Source organism: Mirounga angustirostris, unplaced genomic scaffold, assembly GCF_029215605.1.
Source record: "Mirounga angustirostris isolate CCGP_5_RB_7025 unplaced genomic scaffold, mMirAng1.0.hap1 SCAF_6, whole genome shotgun sequence".
Taxonomy (NCBI): domain Eukaryota; kingdom Metazoa; phylum Chordata; class Mammalia; order Carnivora; family Phocidae; genus Mirounga; species Mirounga angustirostris.
The window spans coordinates 127,328,530-127,349,040 of record NW_026991714.1 but is presented as its reverse complement, the minus strand read 5'-3'; the positions used below and the strand labels follow the sequence as shown (position 1 = coordinate 127,349,040).

General features: G+C 49.8%; 1 protein-coding gene across 4 annotated transcripts in view; it reads right to left on the bottom strand.

The window, feature by feature from the left end:
- The window catches only part of PAX2 (paired box 2), a 76,552-nt gene that overhangs the window by 44,149 nt on the left and 11,892 nt on the right, over nt 1-20,511 (bottom strand). For all 4 annotated transcript variants that reach the window (XM_045876284.2, XM_045876282.2, XM_045876281.2 and 1 more), the window contains exon 4: nt 1,239-1,324. In XM_045876284.2, coding sequence (XP_045732240.1) covers nt 1,239-1,324 — 86 coding nt within the window. The remainder of the gene's footprint in view (nt 1-1,238; nt 1,325-20,511) is intronic.

Below are 20,511 nucleotides of genomic sequence, written 5' to 3'. Positions count from 1 at the left end.
CATCTAGAGACGGACTCGGTGGTTCTGCAGGGAGCACAGCTCACCAATCCCTGGGGCCGGGCCAACCCTTCTAAACAAACCCCAGCTCACTCTCTCTAGCGTCCTGGGCTGGCCCTTACCGATCCTGTTTCCGAGGCTGTGGCTTTCTAGGATCTGTCTCTGACCCTCTAGGAGATACAAGAATGGCCGTGATATTCCCGAGGAGGCCACAGCTCGTCTCTCCCAGTTGCTTCTGGTCTTGAAATCACTTGAGAAGTTCCTAATTCCTCCCTCAGGGCACAGACTAGTGAAAACATTCACTCTGAGGTGATCAACTCAGGGTACAGCCTGGCCCAACCCTCCCTCCCGGCACACACTGTAACACGGCCTCAGAAACAGTGGCTCCTGCCAACTTCAGGAGGGCTGGGACCAGCCACTTCTACTTCCTGCTGGCCGAGAGAGAAGGGGACAGCTGCCAAGAGGGGCAGCGGGAGAAGTATAGCCACATTTCAGCCCCTTACGCCCCAGGCCTCATCTATGGCTACTAGCAGCACCAAGCGCCCTTGCGTCAAAGGGAAGACCCTATGGGAGGGGACGTTAGCTGGTGTTCTGGTGGCCCTCAGTCATGTCTCTGAGAGGCCATGAGCAAGCAGCAGTAAATAAGGAGGCTGGAGCAGCAGAGAGTTACAGGGGGAGGGAAGAGAGACAGATAGATCAAGAAGAGATGGGTTCAGAGGAAAGAGGCCTTGAGGAGCAGAGCAGAGGGATGGGAACAGATCCAGAGCCACACGGGCAGAGAGGAGAAAAGAGAAAGGGAAAGGCAGAGAGAGGAGGGAAGAGAGAGAAGGGAGAGGAGGGGAGAAGAGAGAAAGAATTTTAAAAATTACAAAATGCAGTAAGAAGGTAGATATGAAAGAAAAGGGCAAGTGGAGACAGAATCAGATAAAAACAAACGATGAGGAAGGAGGAGGAAGGAGGAGAAGAAAAGCTAAAGGAAAGTCTTGATTTAGAGAGGCAGAGACAGAGACAGAGAGACAGACAAGGAGCTGCAAGGAGATGTGGGCAGGAGGCAGAGAGCAGTCCTGGTGAGCAAGTCTCTGGAGGAGATCCCGACCTCTAGGAGCTCAGGGAGAGTGGGGGCTGGGAAAGGGGGCCTGGGACTCCAGGTGGGTGGGCAGGTGGGCTGTTCGGCGGTGGGGGGGGGGTGCCTGGCTCTCCTAGGTGGGGCCCCGCTTCCTCCCTTCCCTGAGACCTCTTACCGATGGTGTGGCCAGGGGCAGTCACTCCCGTCCCGGCCCCATCCGGCGTTGGGTGGAAAGGCTGCTGAACTTTGGTCCTGATGATCCTGCAACAGTGTCACGACAGCATCACACGTCACACACCTGCTCCTGCCTGCCCCAGCTCCAGCCCAGCCCTGCAGAGGGGCTCTCCCAAGCTCCCCAGCTCCTTCCTCATCCATCTGCTCCCTGTGCCCCTGCCCTCACTGACCGCTGCCAGACATGTGCTTTCCCTCCCGGTGGCTCCGCGGATCCAGCCCAGCACCGCTGGGCAGAGGGGGTGGGTGTTCTCTCCTGCGCTGCGCACCATCTGAGCTGCGGCTTGGTTTTTGGCGGCAAGGACTGGGGCAGCAGGGTGAGTGCAGCACGGCATTCTTCCCCTTTCTGGGGCTGGGGCTGCCCTGGTGGCTTGTTGCCCACCCTTCCCTCCTCAACCACACCATATCTCCTCCTGGCAACAGGACTCCCTGGGTCTGGAGATCATTTTGGGGCTGGCTTTCCTACTGGGACTGTATCACAGTCCTCTAGAGTTGGGGGACAGGGTGAGATTTCCCCGTGTCTTGAGCTAAAAAGAAATAGCCAGGAAAGGGCTGGGTCACAGGTGGTGCTTTTTGTCCCTGAGATTTCAGCACATCACACGGCCCCTTTGCCAGATGCCAGGTCCTGAACAACTTCTTCCTAAGCCCACTCACTGCCCTGTCCCTGCCCAGCTCGCTGGCCCAATGATCCGCTTTTCTGGGGTCTTACTCAGATCACAGCTTCTTTACCAGCCTAGTTGAAAAGCCTGGCACCCACCCTGTGCACTCCGGGGTGAGGGGCGGGATCAAACATCCCAGGGCTGGGGTTGGGCCTGCTTGTCAGTGATCTGAGGAGCCCACGGCTCGGTGAGGCAAAAGACCAACGCTGGGGCCAAGACCAAGGAATGCTCCCCGCCGCCCCTTAGTCAGAATAGGTACCCTTGGGGGCGCCTGGGTGGCTCAGTTGGTTGGGCGACTGCCTTCGGCTCGGGTCATGATCCCGGAGTCCTGGGATCGAGTCCCGCATCGGGCTCCCTGCTCAGCGGGGGGGTCTGCTCCTCCCTCTGACCCTCTTCCCTCTCGTGCTCTCTGTCTCTCATTCTCTCTCTCAAATAAATAAATAAAAAATCTTAAAAAAAAAAAAAAAAGAATAGGTACCCTTGGAAGCAACTTCTCCCGTGGCATTGCCCCTCCCTACGCAGCGGCGTGTGGGCCAAGTTCACCCAAACCAGCCAGGTGAGTCAGAAGCCATGAGCGGACTCCATTCTGGTTTAAGTGAGCGCTCACAGGCAGTAGAGATAAGGCGCCTGCCTCACGTGCCGGAGACGAAGCTGGATAGAGGGAAGACACACACCCAGAGAAAGCTAAGGAGCCCCGAGGGGCCTGGCAGTAAACGCTAGAAGGAGGCAGAGGAGGAATCCAGCCCCTTGCAGGTGGCGGACTAGGAAAGAAGTCCCTGAGGAGGTGGATCTTCACACAGACCTTCAAAGGAGGGCAGGGATGAACAGATGAAGGGACCCCAGGCATGGAGGAGAGTGGAAAGGTCAGCAGGCAGTTCGGCAGGGGCCCTGAGTCCTGCTTCTGACTCTGCCTCTCATCCGCCACAATAGCTTTGGGCTCATCATTCTACCTCTCGGGGCCTCTGTTTCTTCAGCTGTAAAGTAAAAAGGTGGGACTACAGGATCTCGAAGGTCTCGTTCCCAGTGAAAAATACTACGGCTCTAAGATGAACAAAGCAGCTGTGCGGGGTGGGGGTGGGGGCATTATAAGCAGGTGCTGGAGGGAAATAGAAGAAAAGCATGGAGGCCGAGTGAGTCTTAGCGGTTAAAGCCCAAACCGGTCAGCCAGGAACAGTGGAGTTACATAAAGGAGAAAGAGGAAATAAGGCTGAAACTTGGAAGTGACGATGATAAAGAGTGATTTTCCATTTGTCGATCATCTAGTAGGTGCCAGTATTATATGCAATTTATATTATTTATACATACTACTGTTCCTTCTCCCAACAACCTCCAGAGTGGATACTACTATCCTCATTTTGCAGGTTGAAAACCAAAGCTGACAGAGGTTAAGTGGCTTAGTCAAGACCACACACTGTTGGGGAGGGCAGAGGCAGAACGCAGTCTCTAAAATGGGTGCTTTTTCGTGACTTTGTCATACTTCTCTCAACGTGCAGCAACCAGGGTTAGAGAGTCTCAAGCCATGAGGGATTTCGAAACTAGAGATCTTGGTAAAGCAACATGCAGGCACGAGGTCTCGGGAAAGAAAGGAAAGAGTCTGCAAGAGACCGTGAAGGCGGAATGACCAGGATTTAGCAACTAACCAGAGTCAACCACGGCTCTAAGACTCTCAATTCTGGGTACCTGCAAGGCTGGTGGTTTGTACCGCTGTCAGGAGGAGAGAGGGAGGGAGGTGGCTGGTTCTGTTTTGGACATGCAGTGTCTGGGGTGGTAGGGGAGCGTCCAGATGGCATGGCAGACACAGATCTAAGACTGTCAGGGAAAAAGAGTGTTGATAGAGACAAGGGGCCGAAGGAGCGGGTGTTGGCGGGCACCTACTTTCATAGGCGGGGGAAAAGAGCCTGACCTTGCAGAGGGCTCAGAATTGGTCACACTGGAAATGGCCGGACCAGGATTGGGCCGTTTCACCTAAGTCAATGGAGAAGAATGTTTCCAGAAGGAGAATATAATTCACAGCATCAATGACAATGTAAAGACTGGAGGGAAGTGCGAATAAGAAGAGGCACAGATTTGGGAATTTGGGGGACGGCGGTCTCAACAAAGCGACTGGAACAACTGGAGCCAGACAGAAAGAGGTTAGGGAGTGAATAGGAGGTAAGGGAGGCAGTGAAAATAGACTAGTGCCTTCAGAAGTTTGTAGAAAAGGAGAGGAGAGGAAGGTGTGGAAGCCAGTGGATGGAACTGGCAGCTGAGTGGAGGGAAGGCAGTTTAGGGTAGGAAAGACCCGGACATGTTGGCAGGCTGAAGAGGAAGAACGGGGGAAGAATGGGGTGGGGGGAAGGGCAGAGCCTGAAGTTGCCTGGCAGAATGCGGAACAACCGAGAGAACGAGGCAGAACAAGGAGACGCACCGGGAGGATCTAGCAAGAGATGGTACAGGCTGAGGCGGTCAAAAGCTTTGAAAAGGCGCTTTTACAGCTCTTCTCTCTCAGCACAGCAGAAGGGAAGCTCATCTCCCTTGAGCTGGAGGAAGGTGTGGAGCGTGATCACCCTGGGAAAGATCAGACGGTAGCCAAGGCCCATTTAGACTGGTCTATAGGAAAAGTCTAGAGGGAGGCTATGCAGCTCAAAGCAGCTGCTCTGAACTCATTGCAGCAAAAGCTTCTGGGATCTCACTGGGTCTGCTGTGGGTGGCTCTAGCCTGCGGGCTGATGAGCCCTGGACTAAGGGAGTCGCAGGGCTGGGGCTGGTTGACTCAGATAACTGGCTGGCCTTGCGGAGTTTCTATCTTTGTTATCCAGAGCCTCTGACCCCTGGGGCACTGGTGTAGATTTAGCTGAGGCAGCAAGTGATGGAAAATCACTACTCCCTGACAGCGGTTTGGGGGTCCACGGGAGAGGAGCTGGGCAGGGTGCCTGCGTGAGTCACTAATACTCTTGGTATCCATCCGTGCCCCCCAAGCAGTGGGCACTTACTAGTCCCCAGAGCTGACCTCTGGAAATTTAAGAACTGGGATCATGGATACCTGGTGGTTATCGATTGCCGACCTGCATCCCGTACACAACCCGACAACTCATGGGATTATCACCAGAGGTTAAAAGGATAAAGTGAAGCATTGCTTTGGGTGATTGTCTGATATTATTTCCCCATTTCTCCTCCTTCTTTTCCCATCTTTTTCATTCTTGGTACTGCAAGGTCAGCCAGACACATGTATGGCCTCCAAGGCCCCAGGCAGGTCTGGCCTTCAAGTCAAGTCTGCAGGTAAGGATCTTTGGGTGGGGGGGAAGCAGTGGGGAGTCCTGGAGGCCATCTCTCTTCCTGTTGCCATGGGAAAACGGCCCTGTCAGGACCCCTGTTCCCCACTTCTCTTTCCAGCATGTTCTCCTTCACAGGGATGCACCCTTCCTCCCCCCCTTTCCCTGGCTTTGCCTAGGCCCAGCATGGGGGACTTGAGGAACTTAGCAAGGGTGTGACTAGGGCAAAGGGAGGAAGGGGATGTGCTCTGGGCCCGGTCTGCCTGAGTCTGAGTCCCAGCTCTGTTACTATTGTGAAACCCCTGACAGTTTCTTACTCCCTCATCTGCAAAGTAAGATAATAATACTGCCCACTTCCTAGAATTGTTGTGAGGATTAAATGAGATAATGCACGTCAAGTGGTTAGTATGACGCTTGGCTCAATAAATGCAAATGCTAATAATAATAACAACGACCGGTAGTAGTAGTATTCCTATGGGTGACCATCAGGACCGGCTGCCTTCTCTCCAGGGACCGAGCCCGGTGCAAGCAGGAGGCCTCGCCGCCCAACACGGTCCAGCCTGGTCAGTGCAGCTGCTATGGAGGCCCCGGATGGAGCGCCGAGAAGACCCGAAGCAGCCACAGCAGGTGTTACAGCCTGACCCCAAAGCAGGTGCATCAGAGAGACTCTCAGCAAGACAGACGAGGGTCCCCTGCCTGGGAGCCCTGGGAGGGATCCACAGACAGTATGAGCAGCAGCTCCTTTGGGGCCCAGCAGGTGCCAGGGGGCTGTGACAGCATTTCCGAGTATAGATGACAAGGCAGGTGAAGTCACTCTTTCTTTGGTTAAATTCCCAGGAGGCCTCCACCTCCCGCCAAGCTGGAGATCAAAACAGTTTCATCAGCTCTGTGAGTTAGAATGAAAGCATGTAATGAGTCTCCTATTAACAGCTTGCTAAACTCATGAAGAAACTGAGGAGCTCTCCACGTTCTAAGAAAGCGCCAGGGAGATCCTTACTCCTCTTCTGATTCTCCTCCCTCTCCCACTTCCTCCTCCTCATCTCCTTCCTTCCTCCGTGTTTCATTCTGTCTCTCTCCCCCGTGGCTCTCTCTGCCCCTCTGTCGGTCTCCCTTCTCTTTGTCTGTCTGTCTGTCTCTCTGCACCCTGAAGTCCCACTGTGGCTGTGTGAGGTTATTGATTCCTGGGAGCTGGGGGAAAGCAGGAGGCAGGGCTGGGGTGCAGGCTCAGGGATGGAAATAGAAGGCTATAAATTATTTGTGACAGGAAAGCAATAGTGGCAGAGTGCTGAGCACAAGTCCTGTGTCACTATTAGATTCCTTTTAGCCTGATGACACTGTAAAAAAGGTTAAGTGTCTGCTGGAATCGTACACCTGGGGGGCCGGGGCAGCCTGCGAGCAGAACAAGCCACTGAGAGCAGGTATATCAATTCTCCAGGCCAATAATATTCCACTCATTGATCGCCACGCAAAGTTCAAAAATCTCATTACAGCCAGGCAGACCAGGAACTTTTTACAAATCAATAGAATGATATAATGTATGTATACTTAGTACAAATGTATCTATTCATCTATCCATCCATCCACGGTCCGCCTCAGGGTTTCCAAGTTAACCTACCTATCATATTATGTTATGTTATGTATGATATTATATTGCATTGTATTATATGATAATAAATGGTGTGCAAAAATTCCCCCTGAGGTGGAGACAAGAAGAGGTCCTATTAGCATCGAGGTGACCTCAGACAGCTCACCTTGGAGAGAGTTAGGTGGCAGCATATCCAGGACTAGGCTGGTCAGGATTTCTAGGAGCAATGCTTCCTTAGCAGGAGCTAAGGAAGGAGCGGGAATAAAATCCACTCTCTACTGAGTATTTACTATGTGTTAGGCAATGTTCTACATGCCCCAAATAGTTTACTTAATCCTCACGGCAACCCATTTTGGAGATACAGCATGTTGCAATTTGCCCAACGTCACCCATTTCATAAATGGCAAGTCTGGCATTTGAATTCAAGGACACTAAATGCAGGGCCCATACCCATAACCACGAAGCTATCCTACCTCCAGAAAAGAAATACCCTAAAGCCCAGAATCCCAACTCTTGGATTCTATTTCCAGCCTCTTCTGTTGTGTTCTGAGAAACAAAGGGTAAGGGGCTCCCTGAGAGTTAGTATTCCCTTCTCTAAAATGGGAGTAATAACACCTGTTGGAACCAGCTGCTGACAATGTGATGTATACATGGGACCTCCAAACATGTCCCCATAAAATGCTGTCCGGCTGCCTAGAGCAGACGGCTTTCCTCACGATGGAATTACTTCTTAGTAGAACGGCAGGCTGGCCCCAGGCTTGGTCATATTACTGGTTTGCTGAAAGGGTCTTTAGGGTAAGAAGTCAGGTGTCTATATACATGTGTCATACACATGTATAAATCAGTTTAAATTGTCCTAGGGTAGACTGCCGACTTCAGAGTTTTTGCAGAAAATATTTAATTCCTCATAAGAGGAAAGTCTGTCCTGATTTGGTAAATCAAGGGAACTCCAGGGTAGAGAATGTCTCAGACTAGCTGGCCCCACAACCCACTGAGCCAGGTGAGTGGGGGGAGGGGCCTCTGCCAGAGCCTTCAGGCTTCCTGGGTATTATATAGGCTGGATCATTCCAGAGGGCAAAACTGTATTTGCTTCAGCAAAGGACATTTTGCCCGGTGACTGCACATGATTGTTTCAACACAGGCCTTTGAGAACTGCCTCTACCAGGTACCTGTCCCCGGCTCAGCCCCGAGTCCAGCTGGAGCAGTGCAAACAGCTGGAGACTCTTCATGGCAGAACCTCAAGTGAAACATCATAGATTATCCAGGAAAATTTCACCTCTCCTAAAAATGGTTCCTACCTCTCCCTACTCCCGAGAACTTTAAGGAACTAGGATTTCCCCTCCGTACATCCCAGGAACTAAAGCCCTGAAATTTAGGACCTCCTCCTCACAGAGGAAACAGCATCATCCAACCTGCTCTCCCCACTGGCAGCCCAGAAGTGTTTTGTGCAAATTCTGTCTTCCTAGGCTCTGGCTTTGCAATCTGTGCAGGTCAGAGTGGCTTGCCTACACCCACTCACATGCCCTACAGCTTTCAGTTTGGACAACCACCCAAAGGCCAGGCAGGGTCTGTGCATGAGCATGGCCGCTGACGAGGAGAAGGTACGGGCAGGAACTTCCATTCTGACTATAGCATGGTAGAGCTGGAACGCACAACTTCCAAGCTTAACAGGGTTCCCCCCAAATGTGTCCAGAGCTTCTGCTTCCTTTGTTGCTTCTCAGAAGGCATGACTGAGCTCTGAGAGATGAAAAGTTTGCAGAATAGTTTCCTCAAACCACTGTCCTTGAACCACCTGCATTAGAATCCCCTGGGGTGCGTGTTAAAATGCAAATCCCCTGGGGCCCACCTTAGCCCTCCTGATTAAAATTTCTGATGGTGTTAAGGCCCAGGAATCTGTATTTAAGCAAATTCTCCAGATTATTCTTAAACTCTATAATATTTGAGAAGACTGTGTTTAAGCCAGGGGGTGAAGAAGCCATACTTGTGGTTATATAGGGGAGACTTGAGAGGGTTGAGAGAAAGCCTTAGCAGCCTCAGAAGGTTCCTTACTCATATCTGTCAATTGACATTGCTCTCCATCTGCTGATCCTGACTCCCACTGGCCCAGTAACCAAAATTCAAGAAGCTATCAGTCCCTCCGTGGAAACTAAATCATAGGTTAAAAATAAAAATAATTTCAAAATAGGTTTTTGTACATTCCAGGATGATAGATTCCCACTGGGTTCCTTAGATATTACCTTAGATATTATTTCTTCAGAGATTCTGCATCAACTTAGCCTTCTAAGACTGGATCTAGGGGCGATAATCCTTCCACCACGTGTCCCCCGGAGCCCAGGCCAGATACAATTTACCAGGCTAGATGGGCCATGGGGCTGGCCCAAGGGGGCAATAGTGATGGTTTATATGATGAATGGTAAGCATATGGATTGATTTAACTTCAAGATATGCATAGGTTTAAAAATTAAGGGGCAATGTGTTTAACTAACCATTTGGAAACCAGTCTGCAGTGCATGCCAAGCCCAGAGCGTGACCAGACTAGCTCCTTTCACTACCAGCCCTGCCCTCATCTTTCAGTGCTTCCGGGCTAGAACTGGGGTCCACCAGCTGTCCACCCCACGGTCCTGCTTGCGAAGGTCCAGAGGCTAGAAGACTCCCTGATGTGATGGTGAAAGAGGTGCTGAGTAGCCTCACTGCTGGGACCAAGTCCTCCCTGCCCATGCTCCGTGTCCCTCCCGGGCATGCCCACCTCCCTAGGCAAGCAGGAGGAAGCCTGGAGCAAGTGCCCCGAGCAGCAGCCAGCAGCCGAGGTGGGGCCTGAACTCCTGGCCTCCCGCCCCTCCCACCTCTTGCCCAGTGACTCCAGTATTCGAAAACAATCCATCAGTCTCTGTCTCCTGAAAGAATGTGATGTGGCTAAACCCTACAATTGCTTCCTATTACCAACAGAATCAATTCAGAATTCCTCAGCCTGGCCTTCAAAATCTTTCCCAATCTGGCTCCACCCTGGCTTTCCAATCTATTTCTCTCCATACCCCTCTTCCCCTCAGGGTCTAGCACAGAGCTGAAAGCTTGTCTTCTAGCTTATTCAATTCACATTGAGTCCTCCCCTAGACTCTGAACTCTACAAGGGCAGATATCACACCCATTTCTCTCACTATTGTATTTCCAGCACCTAGTAATAGTGCCTGGCAGAATGTTAGCACTTAAAGACTATTTGCTGAATAACAAACGAATGTTATTATTAATAATAATAAGGATAACATCTTTGGGAATGTAGTGAGCTAATATATGTTCACTATGTACCAGGCACTGTGCTAAGCACTTTACGTGGATTAATTTAACCATTCTACAGATGTGGAAACCGAGGCTCAGAGAAGTTAAGTAACTAACCCAAGGGCATACAGCTGTTAGGCAGCAGAACCAGGATTTAAAGTGGGGAACCTGGCTCCAGAACCCACGCTGGGTAGAATAACTCATACCAAGAACAGATGGTAGAACCTATGAGAGGTGGGGCCCAGACAGAAGAGCTGCATATAATCATAGCAAAGGAAATAATTAGAACTTATTTCATATTCATTTACTGACAGCCATTGTGACAAATGCGTTTGGTCATTTAAATCCTAGCTACGAGGGGCGCCTGGGTGGCTCAGTTAGTTAATCGGCTGCCTTCGGCTCAGGTCATGATCCCAGGGTCCTGGGATCGAGCCCCACGTCGGGCTCCCTGCTCAGCGGAGAGCCTGCTTCTCCCTCTCCATCTGCCTCTCTTCCCGGTTTGTGCTCTCTCTCTCAAATAAATAAATAAAATCTTTAAAAAAATAAAAAAATAAATCCTAGCTACGACTCTATTAAATAGTCATGTTCTCTATGATATCAAGGAGACAACAGAGTGGCCTGAGCAATTTGCCTAAGGTCACGTGCTTAATAACACTGGAGCCAGACTTTGGGTACAGGCCTGGGACTCCAATGTCTACAGGTTGAACCATATTACCTCTTCTGGAAATTTCTATACTAATAGTTATCTGTGTTTACTAACTATTTGGGCATAGTCTTTTCTTGTTTATGATCTGGACAACCGAGCAAATGTATGTGTAGACAATGTGCAGAAATTGCATATACCAGCCATTCTAAACATGCTTAGCCTCTCCCCTGCATCTGATGAACAGCACGTCCATGTTACAAACAAACCACAATTTTAGGTTAAGTGGCTATGGTTTCAGTATTTTATATGCACTGGTAGGTTTTGGGTGTAGTTTCCAAATTCTCTCTATTTATCTATTTAGTTTCCAAATCATGTACATGAGTGTGCACACAAAAGTGTTTCTATGTTTCTAGAAACTACTACTATGATTAGTGTATCTTTATATTCATGTCGGCTCTAATGCATTGATCCACCATTTATAATACTGGATATATTTATCAGAACCTACTTCACAAATTTTTGTCCCAGTTATGCCTATTTCTGTCAAATACGCAAGCCATGGTCACACTGCACTGGTCCCTTCCCAGAGTGTCTGAGATTCTCACATCCCAACTGTGTTTTTATACTGGTCCATGCACTGGTATTGATGTGCATAAATGTGCACTTGTACACCTGTGTATCTTTCTGTCTATGGCTAGGACGGGGCGGGGGCGATGTGGAAATGAGAGAATTATTAAATGCCAAGTAGATGTGCAATAAATTCCATTGATTTTATAAACTCCAACTTGTCTTCAGTCTCCTTCCATTCTTTATCCTGGGGGCATTGCAACGAAAACCTATTTTAAATACCTTTACTTCCCCCCCCCCAAAAAAGTGTCAATATTTTATTTGGATTTTTAACTTCGCTCCATAACAGTTGTTTGACCTCCTGACTCGTGCGAGTCACATAAATTCTGGGACTTTATTCAGGAGCCATGTTCCTGCTATTGAATAAGCAATTTGGGAGGGTGAATTAATGACTTGTGCTGTTGCTGGAAAGTCCCTGAAGAAATATTAAAATTGCTTGCAGACTGAATCGATACTCAGTGAACACCCAGCAAGAGGGCTTCGGCTCTGGAATGGCCACAGAAGGCAGGGCTTGGTGGAGGAAGGGGGAATTCCTGCACCCAGCTTGGTGAGCCCCCCTCCCAGCCCACCCCCACCTTTCCCTCCACCCCTGGAGCTCTGTCATTTTCAGTAACAGCAAAGTCTTATTAAACCCCAGCCAGGATAGAGCTGATTTGTCCTGTCTCAGGAAGCAGGCTCAGGGGACAGTTTATTCTCTTACTAGCAACCAGAGCCCGGAGGCCTTATTGAAGGTGATGGTCTAGACACATCCACCTGCTGGAGAAACGGGATGGTGCCGCTGCTTGCTGGCAGGCTGCACTGGGCCCGGGGATCAGGAGTGCACTGAGCTTGGGGAGGCTGTGGCTGTGACCGTTTTCTGTTGGGCGTGCAGAGGGGCTGGGAGCTGTACTGCATGCCCCATCTCTGTGCATGCCTGACCCGTGTTTGCTATTGCTCTGGTGGCCACATGATTGCAGCCTTTGTGTATGGGTGTGCCTGTGGGCTGGAGAGTTTGAATTGTGTCGGGTGTACATTGTATTGCATTGTGCCCCGATGCATTCCTGCAGCTGGTTTAAGGTTTGTTACCTGGTGTTTTGTGATATTGTATTGAGGTGACTGCACTTTGTGTAACACTGAGCTGGAGGAATTTGAGTATTGTTTAGCAGCAATGTCTGTGTTTCTGCTTTGAATTATTGTGTTCGTTGATCATATCAGCATCTTTTTTTTTTTTTTTGTAATGTATGTCTCAGAGATTAGGTTAATGGGTGTCTCCTTGGTGATGTGGGTTGAGTAATGATGTTGGATCTGGGTGGTGGTGTAGGATTCAGTAATTGCTTTCTCGGTGTGGTTGTGGGAGGTGGGTGTGAGGGCCCATCCTTTAGCTTTTTTAGCTTCCTCCAGCTAGGTTCATTTGCATTGCTACTTTCCAGAAGGAAGATTCTAGAGATATGGGACAAATCTCTTCTCAATGACCAAATGCACAGTTCTGTTCTGTTGGAAGCCAGCTGTCCCTGATCCATGGAACACTTCTGACAGAGATCCTGGTGCCACCCTCCCTACATCTGCCTAATGCATCAAAGCCCTAAGCCAGACTCAATGCCTATTGGATCCCTGATGCGGCAAGAGGAGGATGGGTGGGAGTAAACTCACTGATTCCAATGAACGTGAATCCAAGTCCAGCATGAACTCTAGTTCCCCAATCCACTATCTCTCTGACTCTGGCCATCAGCACCTTCTTCCTTCCCAGCATCCCCAGATGATGTGGCTCAACAGTGGCCTGCACTCAGGGCCACACACACACACCAAAGAAGAGTACAGGAATACCTACTAGGCGTGACTTTCTACCAGGGCGCAGGGTCTTTGTTCTGAGCTTGTCAGGAAATGTCTCACTACATCACAGGGCATGAGACTGAAAGATATACGGAGCCCCACAAGAGACTGTAGATGCATGCCCTTCCTCTGATGGAAAGATAATATGTAGTATAGAGCGCTAGATGAGCACATAGGTTTTAGAACCAGTATTGCCTGGGTTCAAATCCTAGTTCTGCTGCTTAGCCTGTGACCTGAGTAAGTTATTTAACGTCACTGTACCCCAGTTACCTCATCTATAAACAATCCTATAAAGCCCTATGGGGTTGTTTACGAGGCTTAAATCAATTAATACATGCAACATGCTTATAATGATTTCTACTATAGTAAGCACTTGTTAGCTACTATCATAATGAATATAAGGGCTTACCAAGTAAAGCAGCCATAAGATTGGCTATGCATGTGTACAAGCATGTCTACATGTGTGCTAATATACATTAAACCCTAAGATGAGTAGAGGTGTGTGTATGGTCAGTCAGGCAGCATGGAGGCAGGGGCTAGTTCCCTCCTTGGCCTTCTGGTCCATTTGGACAGGGGCAGGGGCTGGGGGATGATAGATTTCACCACTGCCCATCTCCATACCGAGGTTGCATCCAGCCCTGTGAGGATGAATAGGCAAAAAGGAAAATGGTGGCCCTTAAACATTTTACAGTTATGAAAAAAATCCAAGGATAATTGAGTTCTCGGGATTCAAATTTAGCTCATTTAAAAGATTTACTTTCTAATTTAAAAACTCAGAACCTTTGTCAGGCAATAGGTATAAACAAGGAATAGTGAAATCTAGGGGTCAAGTTGGGAAATAAGGAAGGGGTAAGAAAGAAATCAGATCAGTGAATATTAAGGCATTTGGGTGTGGATCTTAAGAAAGTCCATTGAGCTGAACTTGGCTACCTACCCAGGCCAAAGGGGCAGGGAGAGCTATAGGCAAGAATGGGATTGGGCCTTGGCCTCAGTCCACGGGCCTTCCCATAAAGATGGGGAGCCAGAACACATCATCGTGAGTTTGGAAAACCTTAGTTTTCATCTTTGCTCCTTTGAGCACAGAGTAAGTAGAATCTGTAGTTTTCCAGTTACTTTGAGCCATTGCACTTAATACGTCAAGCCCAAAGTAAAATTCTTCTCCTAAATTTTCTCCTTAAAATCTTTTAACCCTTAACAGTGAAAATAACTGCAATGATAATCAACCTCCTATTCTTCCCTGGAACATACAGAAATGTGGGACAATAGCAGACAGATTGGTTTAAACCTGTCAAATATTTGCTTACTTCCCCCTCTCCTATCTTTTATCTTTACTTTCTCTCCTCTCTTCCCTTCCTCTTCCTGTTTACCTTCCTTCTCTTCCCTCTATGACATTTAAGAATCAGAGGAACCCTTCAAACCCATCAAATAAGGATTTTTTTCCCCGTTACTGTTTCATTTTATCTTTAAAAAAAAAAATGACAAAATGCAAAGCACCACAACCCATGAAAATGCCATGAAGCCCAGAAAATGCCAACCTTCAACTCCTCAAACACTAGTAGGTTCATTCCAGAGAAGGAGTATGCAGGCCTAAGAAGTTTATACACATACACACACACACACACAGAGGCTGGGCTCTCAAACAAAGTGCACAAAGGAGGCAATTATCTGACTAATTCTGTTCAATGGTCAGATAACTGACTCATCATGGGCTTTTTTCCCTGCACACACATGGAACAGGCCCCTTCCTAAATCCGGCTGGGCTCATAGTGGACCATAATTCTCACTGGCATTCATGATACACATTTCTTTTCACAGAATATCCTTTCAGCTCAAGCTTTTTTATTTAAAAGAGGTCACTGTTGATGCACACGCAAGCCAGAAGTCACACACATTGACATAGACACATAGCAAGAAATAGACACATTATGACTATGACTGCCCTGAAAATAACTAACATTTATTGAGCACTTGATATGTGCCAGGTGCAATGCTAAGCAGGTTTACATGGATTAACTCATGTAACCCTCACGAGAACCTTATATGGTTATCTTCACCTCAGTGAAGAAACCGAGGTCCAGAGAGGAGATGAGATTTATCTATAACCACGTAGCCAGTAGGTCTGGAAGTTGCCTCAAACTCCAGTGATCTCTCCCAGAGCCCACTTTCTTACATTTTCTGGGTTACGTAGGTTTGTGTGACTTGCCTGGCATATAGCAGGGGCTCAGCAAAGATTTTCTGAATGGAGAAATGAAAGTATACGTGAATGAAAGACCATGCCTTCTAAGAACCCAATACTCTCCTTTAAGATGGCAAAGTGGATTCCCTATGGAAGCCAGGCCTACCGGACAGCTTACCCTCATTTAGACGAAGTGACTTGCCCTCCCAACCAACTTTCCACGGAAAGCATCCACCTGCTGTGCTTGTTCAGATACTAAACTCTCTAAGCACCGGCTCTCCACCTGACTTTCAAGTCAAGACCAGCCTCCTTTTAAGCCAGAAACCAGACCCAAATGCATCAAAGATGCTTCCTAACCTCGACACTTTGTCACCTAGAATATTTTCCTCTGAAAACAGGGGTTTCCCAATGAAATGCGACACCAGTGAAGTGAAAATGAGTGTCGATGCCTGGATAAAAACTGGAAATCTGATCAATTATGTAGATGACTCTAAATCACCAGATATTTGGCATCCTATTGACAAGCCTCCTAGATGATTGCCTAAAGGTTTGGTTTTCATCCAGATGTTCGGGAGCTGTCACATTTACCTGTTTGTCAGCAAGTGCTCATGCATTTCTAAGAGACATGAGTGAACGCTGAAAAGGACAAAAATAACCCAGAATAAAACAGACTAAAGAGAACAGGGGTAGCAAGTTATTTAACAAAACTAGTCAAGCAGACTCCATCTGGGAATGGGTTGCGGCCTTGGAGATCCATTAGAACGTGGATCCAGCTCACAGGAGACTTATGTGCCCAAACACCTTTAAAAACCTCCTGAGGCTATTTCCTTGGCTGTCTGCAGAACCGGACCCAATCAGATCCCTGCACGGTGGAGCTGATGGGTCAGTCCCACTGTCCGACAGAGAGGGCCCAGGTTACGACCAAGTCCACCCTCCTCATGCTGACACAGCCTCTATCCGCTCTCCGGACGCCCGCATGCCCATGCGCAGAGTATCTCCACGTGTGGTCAGACCAAGCTGTAGATCTTGCAACACTTGGCATAAATCTGGTTTGTGACTTTGTGCATGTACCCCTATTTGTGATTTAGTGCTCTGCTTTTTATCATGTCTCCACTTCCATTTTCTTTCCCTCTCTACTTTTTAATGCTGTTTACAACTTCCTTATCCATAGAGCAGCACGGCGATCCTTCAGTGTCCCCACTGATCTACCCACATGGTTTTTCTGACCCATGTTTGCTCTCCACTCGACTTAATTTATGTTTTGGTAAATAGGAACTTTAGATCGTTCTAGTCAACAGTATTTAGGGTTACTGCTTTTTATCAAAGGCATCACGGCACCGAAGGACTCCCTGCAAGGGACATTTGTTTATTCTCATGAGTGCCCGGCTCTCCCCACACACGGGAAGGCTGCGGGCGGGCGGGTGTGCCTGCACAGTGCCCTCGGTGTGCGCCTCTCCGCTCCGCCGCCCTGTGTCAATGCTGCTTGGCGCCGGCAGGAAGAGATCAGTGAAAGCATGGTGTGGACTGCAGCCGCCCCCCAAACTGCTGGAGATAAATCCAGGGCCCTCCCTGCGGATGACCAGTCGCTTCTTTTAGGCGGAGGTCCACATATGCCTGGCAGGGCTGATTCCTCCAAATTCTCCCTCCCACACTCACCCTTCATCCCCGAGCTGCAGCAGAAGCTTGTGCTGACATTACTCACAAGCGAGATTTGGGGGATCTCTTCTCTTAGAGGTATGAGTTGGAAGTGGAGGGGGCGAGGGGGGCAGGGCAATGCCTTCTTAGATTTCTGGGTCATCTACTGTCTTTTTTCTCCCTCTCTTCAATTTTTTCCACACCCTCTCCTCATCTCTAACTCTAGTTGACCTTGAACTCTGTCCTCTCCCTTCACACCAGAATGTGTCCCAAGGGGGGATGGCACTTCCAAAGAAGCAGTCACCTGGCCCGAGAGGCCTGGAGACCAGTAGCCAGAGGGGCCAGCCCATCACTCCACTCCTGGAAATAAATCCCATTGTATTTGCATTTTAATTTTCCACATAAACAAAGGCCCAGAGTACTCGCTTGGGCAGCATCACTGGACGAATTTAATTAGAAATGAAAAGTTTATAGGGCCCTCTTTAATGCGATTAATGCTCAGTTAACATTTATCACATTCGTATGCTGGAATCGCCTTTTCTAAGCAGTCACTGGCCATGAAATGAATTTCTCTCAACTTTTTTTGTACCCACCCTGGGAGGTCAATCTCCTAAGGAGTCTCCAGGCTGCCTCCCTGGGGTCAGGAACTACCTGATCCTCAGGGCCAAGTTAAGGGGAGTTAAGGGAGGGGGAAGAGGGGAATGCATACGTGCTGGGGCGGGAGGGCAGGGGGTATAAGAGTGAGGGGTGGCCACCATTTCTACAGGGAGCTGGACCGAACCAGGGCTGTACCCTCTGCAAAGAGCTGAGTGCTCAGCCCAGCAGACTGGCCAAAAGGCTTCAGAGCCTCTTCCCTAATTAAAAAAAAAAAGACCTCCCTTCCCAACACACATACTCAGTCCACTTCTGTGGCCCAAAAAACAGGCTTTAGCTGGAGCTGGCCTGTCTCCGTCACTTCTGGCCTCTCACTTCTCTCCTCCTGTCTTGGGCCATCTCTCTTCTACCCCTTTTGCCTGTCTCGTCGGGGGCTCCATCAGACTGTCCCTCCATCCAGACCCATGGTGACTGGGAAGGGAACCCAAGTCTTGACCCCAGTCATTTGCTCTGGCTCTCCCAGAGGCCAGACAGTCACAGTCTGTGGGGAGGCCGCCTGCCCTGGTGTCAGCTCCCTAGAGAAGCCGAGCGGAGTAGGGGAACGTGAAACCTCTATTGGTCCCCAGAGGAAGGATGGCCTTCCTTATCTCATCAAATTCTCTTCTCTCTTCAATTAGAGTCTACTGAGATTGGCCTCCTAACCCAAACCAGCTACCCTGAGGAGGAGGAGAGAGAGGAAGGAAAAAGGTAAGTGATAAAAGGAGATGATAAAAGGAGATAAACAGCTTGACCTGTGTCCCTACCTAAATGCACACGCCCTTTGAGGACCTGGACAGACACAAAGCAAGCGCAGCTACCAGTACTCCTGGTGGCCGTGTTACACACCCTCGACCTGGCCATCACGTGCCACTGTACACCCTCACCTCTAGCAGAGAAAATGCACACGTGTGTGCACACAGACTACGTGTGCCGGGACCCTTTGTACCTGACCGGACCCCCACTCGTCAGCCCATTGGGAGATCTATCGTCCATTCAACCCACGCTTGCCAGGTAACATTTGCTAACATCCCAAATAGACAGGTCGCCCAAACGATGGCAGAAACTTTCATTCTGAGACCAAACAGTCCCTTCAGCTGGAAACTCTCTGAATAACAAACCACCAGCCCCCTGTTTGACAAGACTGACTCCTTTTAAGAGCTCCCTGGAATACCAGGACCATTTAGACAGCTTCCCAGGACACGGATGTTAGGCTCAGCTAGATACCACATGTTCTTTCCAAAGTTCTCAGGCTCTTTCCAAAACAGAGACACACAGAGGCCCTCAACGCAGAATCACCAACTTCTCTCCATATGACACAGGACACGTAGGCAAGGACCATCTTGCCCTCTAGAATTAAATGGAAAGTCACAAGATAAGGGGCAGAATGAGGGTCTCCTCCTTGACCATCTCTGTGGCCTGTCAAGCCAGATACTGCCTACAAGGCCCCTGGTTTCCTGCAGCTTCCTCCACCAGTCCAGAAAAGACCCTGGGGCCAAGGGTGGGGGAAGGGGGGAAGCTGCCTCAGGGCTTGCTCCCAGGTGCTCCAGCTCTGCAGCCACTGCTGTCCTTCTTTCCTGCCCTCCTCCCTTCTCTCCCCGACCTCTGAGGGCTTCCTCTCTGATTTCTTGACCTTACTGTGTCTACAAGGTGGGTACAGGTCCCCTTGCAGCCTGCTGCCCTGTCTTGCAGCCTTTCTGCTTCTCCCGCCAGGCGCTGCCTGTGGCGTCGCTCTGGCTTCCTCTGCCCCCGAATGGCAACAGAGTGAGCTCACTGCAGAGAAGTTCAGGCAGGGCTGCAGGCAGGCAAGAGAAGAAGTCCAGAGCAGAGTGACCAGAGGCTCCCGGGTGGAGGGCCTTGAGTCTGGAACACCTAGGAAGCGAAGACCTCCCTCCCTTCCTCTTGGCGTCTCCCCCACTCTCCCTTCTGCTGGCGACCAGGCTGCAGCAACGACAGTGCAGTAGCCCCACAGCCAGGGCCGGCCTGCCTTGTGGTGCAGGTGGCCACGACTTGCCCTCCCATGCCACTTCCTTTGCCCGCCACCTTTGTCCTTCCTGGCTGGCCTCCCCTTTTCTCCTTTACCACCTTCTGAGCTCCCTGAAGTCACCCTCAGCCTGGTCTACCAGCTGCCCAGAGCTCGGGCTCCATCCGACCACCTCCAAGCACCACCAGAGGCCTTTGGCAGAGCTGCACAGGATCCAACCCCCTTTTCAAGCTTTCAGAACTCCCTGCTTTGTACTCTGGCCATGCGCTCCGTTCTCATCTGGCCAAGCCAGTTCCGAGGCCTCTCTCTTTCACCCCTCAGGCTCCCCACCTCCTTTCTCACTCTTGAGCCCTCCTTCTGACTTCCGCCCTCCCCTCCCACTCGCGCCTCACCCTCCCCTGTCCTCACGGTAGAGAGTGGACTCTCCCCTCGACCTACCTTCCTCAGGGGCTCCTGGACTAAGGGGCTCAGGAAACATCACCCTCACCCTTGCACCTGCCCTGTTAGCGCTCTGGTCGGAAGCAGAGAAGAGAGGCCAAGTCTGGTTACACAGCCCTGGGGCTGCAGACCAGGGCCCACGGACTGAATCAGACCTGAAGCTGTGTTTTCTTTGGCCAGCACAGAGTTTTCAAAACCCAAATCTTCCTGCCTCTAGGCTGGGCCCGCATACCCCAGCCCTTTGGTCCAGCTCTCACCAGCTCCATCCCAGCTCCTGCAGCTCTACTTTGCTCCCTCCACATCCCTACAATAAACCTGACCTCTCTAGAATGCTGACGACTCTCAGTTTCTCACTCTCATGTGAAAAACACAAAATATCTTCTTAGCATATTACCTCTCGAAAACCAAAAGAAAGAGTCCAGTTATTTTTGTAGTTGCTGAGGATGAGCTACAAGAGGAACCTGGCTCCAAGGCCCCTCCCCCATCTCCCTCCCTCCCTCCTATA